This window comes from Chlorocebus sabaeus, chromosome 10 (genome assembly GCF_047675955.1).
Source record: "Chlorocebus sabaeus isolate Y175 chromosome 10, mChlSab1.0.hap1, whole genome shotgun sequence".
Classification (NCBI taxonomy): Eukaryota; Metazoa; Chordata; class Mammalia; order Primates; family Cercopithecidae; genus Chlorocebus; species Chlorocebus sabaeus.
In genome coordinates this window covers 95,617,758-95,629,056 of record NC_132913.1, presented here as the reverse complement: position 1 = coordinate 95,629,056, position 11,299 = coordinate 95,617,758, and the positions used below count along the sequence as shown (strand labels likewise).

General features: G+C 45.4%; 1 protein-coding gene across 1 annotated transcript; it reads left to right on the top strand.

Annotated features, from left to right (window-relative positions):
* Window positions 1-4,646: 4,646 nt before the first annotated feature.
* LOC103217728 (gamma-crystallin D) lies at window positions 4,647-9,193 on the top strand. Its single transcript, XM_007966040.3, has 3 exons — window positions 4,647-4,770; window positions 4,881-5,123; window positions 8,855-9,193. The coding sequence occupies exons 1-3, from the start codon at window positions 4,762-4,764 to the stop codon at window positions 9,125-9,127; spliced, it is 525 nt and encodes a 174-aa protein (XP_007964231.2). The 5' UTR covers window positions 4,647-4,761; the 3' UTR covers window positions 9,128-9,193.
* Window positions 9,194-11,299: the final 2,106 nt, after the last annotated feature.

Genomic DNA, 11,299 nt, shown 5'->3' with positions numbered 1-11,299 from the left:
TCAAATTTCAAGGTGACTTGTTTAGGCACCCCTTTTTTTCCTGTTTTGGCTAACACTTTACTCATATCGTTTATAAGCCCCCACCAGTCCTCAGTCCTTAATCTTATTTCAAAAACTGTAGTCATGGGAGGCTCAGATGGGTCATAACATACATCAGGTTGGTCATTTCCTGGGCTACATACCTTGTATAGAATAGCATTATACAAATAAGTTCTTTTTAGAGTCCCGGTACACTTACAATAACCATAAAATAATAGGACTGTAGCAACTTTTTGTCCTACCTCAGTGACTCATGTATACACTGGGAACAGTCCTCAGTCTGAGGAAGGTCAGTTGAAGTCCTTACTGCGTAAATCCAAATTTTAAGGAAAATGAGTCCTGCGATGAGTTTTCCCATGCTTAGGCCGTGTGTGGACCAGTCAGCTTCCGGGCGTGACTGGAGCAGGGCTTGTCGTCGTCTTCAGAGTCACTTTGCAGGGGTTGGCGAAGCTGCTCCCGTCCATGTATAGCTCCCAGTCTACTGATGTTCAAGAATGGCCTCTGAGGTTGGGCCCACTAGAATAAACTGAATCCAACACCTCTACACAGTTATGTCCAACGGGGCTCTCTGATACCAGGAGCAAGGTGGCAGGGTTTAGGGTGTTACAAACTTCAATGGTTATGTGGGAATTTTCACTTAGGAAGCTTTGGTACTTAGTTAATCTATCATTTGTTAGCCAATGATGTCCTTTGGTATTCATCAAAGTTACCACAGCATGGAGGGGCCTTTATATTCAGGTTTTGCCAAAGAGTTAGTTTATCTGCTTCTTGTGCTAACAGGGCCATTGCTGCCAAGGTCCTTAGACATGGGGGCCAGCCTTTGGTAACCCCGTCTAGTTGCTTTGAGAGATAGGCCACTGGCCTTGGCCAGAGCCCCACAGTCTGGGTTAAAACTCCAACTGCCATATTCCTCTTTCTGTCACATAGAGTGTAAAGGATTTTTTCAGGTCAGGTAGCCCCAGGGCTGGGGCCAACATGAGTTTTTTCTTTTAACTCATGAAAAGTTCGTTGCTGTTGGTTGTAATAGACGTGGTTTATCCAATCTACATTTTTATTAACTGTCACTCACCAAAATATTGACTCAAATCCTGCAGCTATTTGATTTTAAGCTTTAAATTGATCTGGTATTCCTGTGGGACTTCAATTGTGTCTAAATAGATGTGAGAGTCGACAGACCCATAAGAGGCTTCTCTCACTTTACAATGTCTTATTTTTTCCTCCCTCTGGTAGATGAAATGCCAGGGTGAAAGGGAGAGCCAACTGGACTAAAGTACAAATGCCACTCCAGTTATTTGGCAGAGTGTCCAGTAAAGGCCCACCACAATACCACCACACATCTGCTCAGGGATGAACAAGGGCTGACTGATTGATAAGCTCTTGAAAATTCTTAAGCTCACTGCATCCCTTCAGGTCTCCAAGGAACGCTAAGTTTCCTCCTTGTCGTGAGAGACACAAAGTGAACTTAGTGTTGGGAGAAGAAGCTGGATGGCCCTCAGGGGCTGACCCTCAGGGTGCTGGACTTTGGGATATAGCAGAGACAGTTTGGCACGACTTATTACTCCAGGTTGTAGAATCCTGGAAAAGAGCTACCATGCAGCCCACACCTGGTTGACTGGGGGACCACCTTAGTGGAAAGGGGATAATCTGGGCCTCTGGCCTGCCATGTGCACAAGCACAACAATTGCTTTTGTTTAACGTGCAGATGGAATATTTGATCCATTCCAACCAGGTATTTGCATCTTGGTATCCTGTCTTAATTGCCAAAGTTTGTTTTAAGTCTTTAACATCCATGATCCTCTAGTAAAATGAATGTATGATTTTAGGAAATTACAAAAACCAGTTGGGGCAGTCCATCCTTGCTCTTTAGTGGTCCACAGAATGTTGAACCAACTACAACATAAAAGCTCTACATTGCAGGGCAAGACTCCTGGTCGACACTGGAATCTTTATCGGAATTTCCCAGATTAAATGGCCCTAATGTACTAAAGGCCAGTCTGAGCACAGTCAGGAAGGACAGAGGTACTTTTCTGAAGTAGAGAGCTGTCTTTGACTTGGCAAGTCTCCACAGGGTATAACAAGGCAAGCATTAAATGCAATAGTTTGAGGCGAAATTGATGGTTATGTTAATAACTAGATGGTCAGTAATAGAGCGAGGAAAGAAGAAAGAGTAATAGAATAGAAGAAAGAGTTAAATTTTTCTTTGCTTCAGTTTGGTAGGGTTTTCCCCTGGGACTATGAAGGGGATGGCGCCTTCTTGACTCAGTTGTGATGAATCCATCCTTTTTTCGCTGTATGAACAGCAGTCTCAGTGGTTTGCAGCACAAAGTAGGGTCCTTCCTAGGCTGATTCGAGTTTCCTTTTTTTTCACCCTTTGATGAGAATGTGATCTTCAGGCTGGTGCTGGTTTACCAGAAATTCTAGGGGTGGTACCTGTGCTAAAAGACTTTTAGTTTTGAGGGAAACTCTGTATTCATTAAACAATAACTCCCCAATCCTACCTCCTCCAATCCCTGGTAACCACCATTCCACTTCCTGTCTTTATGAATCTGACTATTCTAGGTACCTCAAATAAATGGAATCATACAATATTTGTTTTTCTGTGTCCGATTTATTTCCCTTCACATGTTTTCAAGGTGCATCCACACGTGCCATGTGTCAGCATTCCTTATTAGGAATAAGGAATAAGGAACTTCCAACTTTGATTTTTGCAAGACTAATTTGTTGATTTGGGGTCCCTTGAGATTCCAAATGAATTTTAGGATAGATTTTTCTCTTTCTGCGTAAGGAAATCAGTGAGATGTGATAGGGATTGCACTAAATCTGTAGATTGCTTTGAGTAGTACTGACATATTAAAAATATTGTCTTCCAATCCATTAACATAGGATGTGTTTCCACTTATTTATGGCTTCTTTAATTTCTTTCAATATTTTGTAATTTTCAGAGTATAATATACTTTTTTTTTTTAACTTGACATATGGTAAGCATTTTCCATACCCTTAAATAAATTCTTTGACAACATGATTTTTGGTAGCTGCATAGCATCTCATCTAACAAGTGTTCCATGATTTATTTAATCAATGCCCTATTCTGGACATTTTATTTGTGTCTAATTTTCTATATTATAAACACCATTCTGATAAAATATCACTGTTCATAATCTTTGTATGCATCTTTAATTCTTTCCTTTGTACAAATTCCTAGAGATGGAAATATTAGATCACAGGTGTGAGAATTAGGAGTTTTTAAATATATATCAACAGTGCTACTTTTTATACAAAACTATGGCTTAAAATCTTTTCTCCTTTCTACTGCTTTATAGTTTCTAAATTTTCCACAAAAGTTATAATTTTTAAAAGAGAAAGATGTAAATGAGGCTTATTAAACTTACGTAGATCACACAAAATTTGTCCAGAGAAAGCTATTTTTTAGTATTAGACTTAGGTAGCAAGAATCCAAACTAAGGAGTGAGACTGGGTACACCAGTTATTCTAAATCAGTGGTTCTCAGTAGGGGGATGGGGAGGGATTTGCTTCCCTGGGAACCTTTGGTAATGTCTGCAGACAGTTCTGCTTGTCACGACGGGACAGTAATGCTACCGGTACCCAGCTGGTAGAGGCCAGGATGCTGCTCAATGTCCTGCAATGCACAGGACAGCCTCCCCACCCAGAAGATAATTTTTGGCCCCAAATGTCAAAAGAGTGCTGGCTGCGGTTGAGAAACCCTGCTCTAAAGAGAGTGGAACACCAGGAGGCGCCGGATCTCGGCAAAAGGAAGGAAGACCCCAGTCCCCGGAGTCAGAGCCTTAACTAGACAGCCACGAGGGTTTTGCCCCAGGGTGAAGAAGGCAGCATCTTTGCAAGATTGTAGGATTTTCAATGTGTATATTTGCATGTTAACTTGCATTTGTCAGCAGCTAGAACCAACTAAGCTTAGCCTTTGGTTAGCAAAGATGTTAGTTAAATAGAAAGTTACCAGGGTAATAACTACCAAAGGGTCGCTTCACGAATCCCAGAGTTGAGGGTTTCATTGCCTGTGCTGAGGCAGGCACGGCGCTGAAGCTCAGGACTTTCCTGCTTCCACCCAGGCTCCAGCCATCAGAGCTGAGGCCAGGTGCCTAAACAGGGCTTCCTCAGGCCCAACCCCTGGCATCCAACCTGCTGCATTAGTTATCTGATACCCTGTTTATCAGCAGGTAGGATCATAGAGAGGTTCTCTTAAAGGAGAATCACATCCTACTGTAAACACCCGAGGAGAAGGCAAGATCATCCTCACGTTTCACATTTCACACCAAGAAAACTCTGTAATCTAAACGCTTCATGCTGTAGTCCATTTCGACCTCAGACTTGGTCACTATTCAGCGTTGTTGCTCAAACTGAACTTTTTAAAGGTAAATAAAACATTTAATTACAATGATTAACTCTTAAGCACTTGCTCAATTCCAATTTCCCAAATAGGCTTTATGCAGAGGCCCAAAAGGCACTGACAGTTTCAACCAGATCATCAATTCGAAAGCTTTAGAGAGTCTAAAAGAAAACATACAATAAACCTCCCACCCTCACCCCCACAGTCATTATATAGAACAGAGAGAGAGAAAAAAATGCCCTTGCTCCCCTCCGCGGGCCCCTTTTGTGCGGTTCTTGCCAACGCAGCAGCCCTCCTGCTATATAGCCCCGCCGCGGCGCCGCCCCACCCGCTCAGCCCCGCCCTGCGTCCAGCCAGCCATGGGGAAGGTGAGCCCAGCCCGCGCCCCGGGTCCCGGGAGCTTCCTGCATGGCGGGGGCCGGAGACTGGGGCAGGGGCAGGCCTGTGAGCCCTCGCCTTGCCTCGCCTTGCCTTGCAGATCACCCTCTACGAGGACCGGGGCTTCCAGGGCCGCCACTACGAATGCAGCAGCGACCACCCCAACCTGCAGCCCTATTTGAGCCGCTGCAACTCGGTGCGCGTGGACAGCGGCTGCTGGATGCTCTATGAGCTGCCCAACTACTCGGGCCTCCAGTACTTCCTGCGCCGTGGCGACTATGCCGACCACCAGCAGTGGATGGGCCTCAGCGACTCGGTCCGCTCCTGCCGCCTCATCCCCCACGTGAGTGCAGTCCCACCGGGTCCCTTCCATGCCCTCGAGTCGCATCAGTGATCCACATGGATGAGTCACACGACAGGCGATAGGATGGGTTGGCAGCCTTCTTTTTTCTAGCTCTAACTATATTCTCTTTTCCTGTATTAACATCCGTAAGGTTTCCTCCCACTGAAGAAGTATGTGATGCAGTGCTTTTAACTGGACATCGTATTTTATTTTGCTAAAGTCAAACTCGCCTCTACTGGGAATAAGTTGTGCGTGGCATTCGCCCAGAGCGTCTATGCCACAGGTGATGGAAGAGCAACAGATTAATTCCTTGCTCTTAGGTGCCCATAGGCTAGGTGGCTATTTCTTACTTCATCTGTAAACAGGGCTGATAAGAGTAGTTCCTTTCTAGGGTTCCAAAGAGGGTAAAAGGAGGGCACCTGGCACAGGCCAATACCCACCCCCAAGTATTAACTATTATTATGAACATCAGGGGCCTGTCAAGTCCTGCCTTCTGATTGGGCAAACCAGTAACCAACAATGAGATTCCAATAGCTCCTGCAGGGCCCCCTGTTACCCAAATGAAGCCCCAGCAGGCTGGAATTTCACAGTTAGGGATTCCTTAAGTTGACTGTGACAGAGTCCTGGGAAAATGAACCACTTTTGTGAAGTCTGAAATCCCCTCACAGGGTTTAATAGCTTGATAGGGACCCAGTCTGGCATTAGGAGCCCAAAAACTTAGATTTCTAATTTCAAGTTCCAACTCTTCTAATTAGACTGTAAGATCCACTTTACTAGCAGTCACTTAAACCTCAAAAAGAATTGCTTATGAGAATCTTCCCTAAAGAAAAAAAAATATATATATATGTATATATATAGAGAGAGAGAGAGAGAAAGTCTCAAAGCCAGATTTGAGAGCAAAATGACATTACTGATCAGCTCTTAACAGAGACAGAAGAAATATTAGAAGGCTCAGAAGGGGATCCAGAATCTGAGCTCCAAACAAAAAAGATTTTTTTTCTTTTTTTTTTTGAGATGGAGTCTCGCTCTGTCTCCCAGGTTGGAGTACAGTGGCATGATCTCGGTTCACTGCAACCTTCGCCTCCCGAGTTCAGGCAATTCTCCTGTCTCGGCCTCCAGAGTAGCTGGGATTACAGGCACACACCACCACACCTGGCTAATTTTTGTATTTTTAGTAGAGACGAGGTTTCACCATAATGGTCAGGCTGGTCTTGAACTCCTGACCTCAGGTGATCCACCCGCCTCGGCCTCCCAAAGTGCTGGGATTACAGGCATGAGCCATTGTGCTCTCCCCCTAAAGAATATTTTAATGTAGAGGAAGAAAAGCATTGAGGCAATGGGAAGGAACAAACAAATGAAGGAAGAACAAGTGCTCAAAACAAGAGACGTGGTCAGGCACAGTGGCTCACACCTATAATCCCAGCACTTTGGAAGGCTGAGGGGGGCAGATCACCTGAGGTCAGGAGTTCAAGACCAGCCTGGCCAACATGATGAAACCTCATCTCTACTAAAAATGAAAAATTAGCCGGGTGTGGTGGTGGGTGCCTGTAGTCCCAGCTACTTGGGAGGCTGAGGCAGGAGAATTGCTTGAACCTAGGAGGTGGAGGTTGCAGTGAGCCAAGATTGTGCCACTCCATCTAGCCTGGGTGACACAGTGTGACTTTGTCTCAAAAAAAAAAAAAAATCTTCTTTTTAGACAAGGTTTCTCTCTGTCACCCAGACTGGCTTGAGTGGTGTGATCATAGTTCACTGCAACCTCAAACTCCTGAGCTCAAGTGATTTTCCCACCTCTTTTTTTTTTTTTTTTTTTTTGGTAGAGATAGGGTCTCATTGTGTTGTCCATGCTGGTCTTGAACTCCTGGGCTCAAGCAATCCTCCCACCTTGGCCTTCCAAAGTGATGGGATTACAGACATGAACCACCATGCCCAGCTGCTCCTTCATGATCTTGAACTTCCATTTTTGGGTATTACCTAAAACTGATTTGTAAAAGCACATGTTGGAGGTAAGAACTGAAACCTAGTTCCCTTTGTGATGGCTCTTGCTTTTCAGCATGTTTGAGTAGCAGGGCTTAAAGCAGAAAGGCATGAATGAAGGATTGCTTGGGCTGGACTTTCTTCCTGTATTGCCACCAATCTGAGCCTCATTTGGGTAAAAGCAATTCAACCTTCTCTCCCTCTAGCTTCTCCTAATGCTATTGAGATTCAAAATAATATCTTTTGCCAGGAATACATTTGCCTTTTTGTTTCAAAACCTTATTATTTGCCGGGTGCCGTGGCTCATGCTGTAGCAGGATAAGCCGCAGACAAAACTCCTCAGACACCGGATTAAAGAAGGAAGAGGTTTTATATTCCGCCGGGAGCATTGGCAGACTCGCGTCTTAAGAACCGAGCTCCCCGAGAAAGAAATACTTGGCCTTTTTAAAGGCTTACAACTTTAAGGGGTCCACGTGAAAGGGTCGTGACAAATTGAGCAAGAGTGGGAAACGTAACTGGGGGCTACATGCATCAGCTAACAGAACAAAAGTTTTACAATGCTTTTTTCATACAGTGTCTGGAATTTACAGATAACACAAGTAGTTTAGGCCAGGGGTTGCTGTTATTATTATTACTTTGTTTAACTCCTAGGGCCAGGTGGTGGTGCCAAGGTTGTCCGGCTATTTATCTTACTTTTGTTTCTTTCCAACTTTTTGCCTTCTCCCCCTTCTCCTGTCTTATAAACTAGGGAAAAGGGGAGATGGGGAAAAGCTGGGAAGGACAACAGGAGAAGTGATGGTCTCATTCTGTAACGCCTGTAATCCCAGCACTTTGGGAGGCCGAGGTGGGCGGATCACGAGGTCAGGAGGTTGAGCCCATCCTGGCTAACACGGTGAAACCCCATCTCTACTAAAAATACAAAAAATTAGCTGGGCTTGGCGGTGGGTGCGTGTAGTCCCAGCTACTCGGGAGGCTGAGTCAGGAGAATGGCGTGAACCCAGGAGGCGGAGCTTGCAGTGAGCCGAGATGGCACCACTGCACTCCAGCCTGTGCGACAGAGTGAGACTCCGTCTCAAAAAAAAAAAAAAAAAACTTATTATTTTTTGTGTCATCCAACAAGAGCCCCAAACCACCACAAATTTATGAAGGAGAGACCAAAACAAATACATAAAATATTTAAAAGTGGTCCTGAGCAGGACCAGCGTGTCTATTCATGTAGATTGTACCAGAAAACTCTAGGAAGCACCATTCATACCAAATGAACGGGGAATGGTGCCCTCTTGAGTTTCACAGTGCACAACCTACCCAGCTATACACAGCAGCCCTGGTGTTGGCAGTGTCTTTCTTTTAACTTGGTCACTTTTGATACAGGATTTTTTTTTTTTTTTTTTTTTTTTTGAGATGAGTCTCTGTCTCCCAGGCTGGAGTACAGTGGCGCGATCTCAGCTCACTGCAAGCTCCGCCTCCCCGGTTCACGCCATTCTCCTGCCTCAGCCTCCAGAGTAGCTGGGACTACAGGCGCCCGCCACCACGCCTGGCTAGTTTTGTTTTTGTATTTTTAGTAGAGACGGGATTTCACCGTGTTAGCCAGGATGGTCTCGCTCTCCTGACATGATCCGCCCGCCCCGGCTTCCCAAAGTGCTGGGATTACGGGCGTGAGCCACCGCGCCCGGCGGAGCAAAAAATTTTTTTAAGTCATCCCCCAGGAAGTCAGGTTTTTCTGACGTTCCCTCTTCTGCTGTTTGCTGAACCCCCAGGCCAGTTCCCACAGGATCAGGATCCATGAGCGAGAGGATTGTAGGGGCCAGATGGTGGAGATCACTGAGGACTGCCCCTCCCTTCAAGACCGCTTCCACCTCAGTGAGATCCACTCCTTCAACGTGCTGGAGGGCTCCTGGGTCCTCTATGAGCTGCCTAACTACCGGGGCCGGCAGTACCTGCTGAGGCCAGGGGACTACAGGCGGTGCCAGGACTGGGGGGCCACAGATGCTAGAGTGGGCTCCCTGAGGAGAGCTGTGGAGCTCTACTGAAATGCTTTTACTCTATCCTTTGCTCCATCTGGAAACTAATAAAATATTTCCTGTGTGTTCCATGCAGTAATGTGTCCTCTGTTCCTTTCAGCCTCCTTGGAAGGGCTCAGCAAAAATCATGCTGGGAATCATGTGGATTTTCTTGCATGTATCAGTGGTAAGGGGCTGTGAGGCAGCAGCTGAGAGCACAGCTTCTGGGGCCAGAATGCCGGGACCCAGCTCCACTTAGTGGATGGCTACTAGTGATGGCTGCGGGGCAAGTTACTTTTAACCAGACTCCCAGACCTCCTGAATCAGCAACCTCCACGGAGCGCCCTGTGCATCTGTGAGGCTTAACCAGCTCCCTGGGAAGGGTTATGATGTGGAACATTTGGGGCCCACTGAGTAAAAGCCTTTCCTCTCAAAGTGTGGTCTGAAAAACAGCAGCACAGGGCATGCCCTAGGAGCTTGTCAGAAATGCAGAATCTCAGGCCTCACTCTAGACCTGCTGCCTCAGAATCTGTATTTTATTTTATTTATTTTATTTTATTATTTTTTTTTAGAGACAGGTTTTTTACCCTGTTGCCCAGGCTGGAGTGCAGTGGTGCAATCACAGCTCACTGCAGCCTCGAACTCCTGGGCTCAAGTGATCCTCCTGCTTCAGTGCCCCCGAGTAGCTGGGCCTACAGGTTGCATCACCACATCCGACTTAAAATTTTTTTTTGTAGAGATGGGCTCTACAACTCCCTATGCTGCTCAGGCTGTTCTTGAACTTTTGGCCTCAAGGGATCCCCCTGCCTTGGCCTCCCAAAGTGCTGGAATTACAGGCATGAACCGCCACATTCAGCCACCCATGGAGCTTTCTAAAAATGCTGATGCCTGAACCCCACTGACACATTAATTCTTCTTTTTTTTTTAATTTGTTTTTTTGTTGTTGTTGTTGTTTTGAGATGGAGTTTCACTCTTGTCGCCCAGGCTGGAGTACAATGACGAGATCTCAGCTCACCACAACCTCCGCCTCCCAGGTTCAAGCGATTCTCCTGCCTCAGCCTCCCAAGTAGCTGGGACTACAGGCACCTGCCACCACACCTGGCTAATTTTTTGTATTTTTGGTAGAGACGAGGTTTCACTGTGTTGGCCAGGCTGCTGGTCTCGAACTCCTGACCTTGTGATCTGCCCGTCTTGACCTCCCAAAGTGCTGGGGTTACAGGCATGAGCCACCGTGCCTGGCCGAGACATTAATTCTGAAATAATTACACAATTTTCAAATAATTTCTCTCCTCTGATTTACATTTTACTGACTTAGGTAAAGCTTTATTGGAAAACAAGATTTGGATCCAGGACCAAGATGACACTTCCTGCTTCTTTCCAAATCAAACTAACCACCATCCACAGGCAGAGCGACTATGGATTGCAAATATTCTTTCCTGGGCCGGGACCTGGCCTGGTGACAGAGTCAGGCAGTGAACGTGGCCTGGACAGTCGGCCCGAGCAGAGACAGCCACAGAGACCGAGTGATGGTGACAAGGGGACTATGATCCATTCCAAGCTGAACTTTCTGTTGATTAGGCCACTGAACCACCTAAACACCAGGGAGACATTTACCTTGCTTAGGAACAAGATCGTGAGACTATGAGGTCTATACAACTCAGCTGTGCTTAAATTCACCATCAGTGGAATTTATTATTAACAACGTGTTTCCATTCATGATTCATGAATCTCCTTTTTCTTTGTACTCTTCTTCTCACATCTTCCTTTATTTTTGATTTGTGACTCTACGATTTCTTTTTCTTTTTTTAAGCAAAGAGTTGGAAGCCTTTTGTGCCACACAGAGACTAAATGGATAAAAATTCCTAAGTGTCAACTGTTTAAAGTAGCTTCCATCTCTTCCATTTAGAAAATGGTTTTATTTAGTCTGGATAAGAGCTCCACCTTGTGCTGGCCAGAAGGAAGGCAAGTATGATTTAAAAGCCTTTTCCAAAATCACAAATAGAGATTATTTTGCACCTTTAAAATATACTCAGCTATGCAGTATATGCAGGTTAAGCTTATAATTTAGCCAGTGGTTATTAAGCAAATATAAATTGTTTGAAATCTCTGTGACACATCCTAAGCATTTCCTAAGAGATAGTGAAGAGAGGCATGACAATTGGCCTTGTGTTTGCCCCACAGGGTGTGGCCTTTTTGAATGGA

What these genes read in the sequence shown, in the direction of transcription:
- LOC103217728 (XM_007966040.3), top strand. An exon ending in CCTGCCGCCTCATCCCCCAC is followed by an intron (nt 5,124 to 8,854) that starts GTGAGTGCAGTC and finishes CTGAACCCCCAG; the next exon opens with GCCAGTTCCCACAGGATCAG.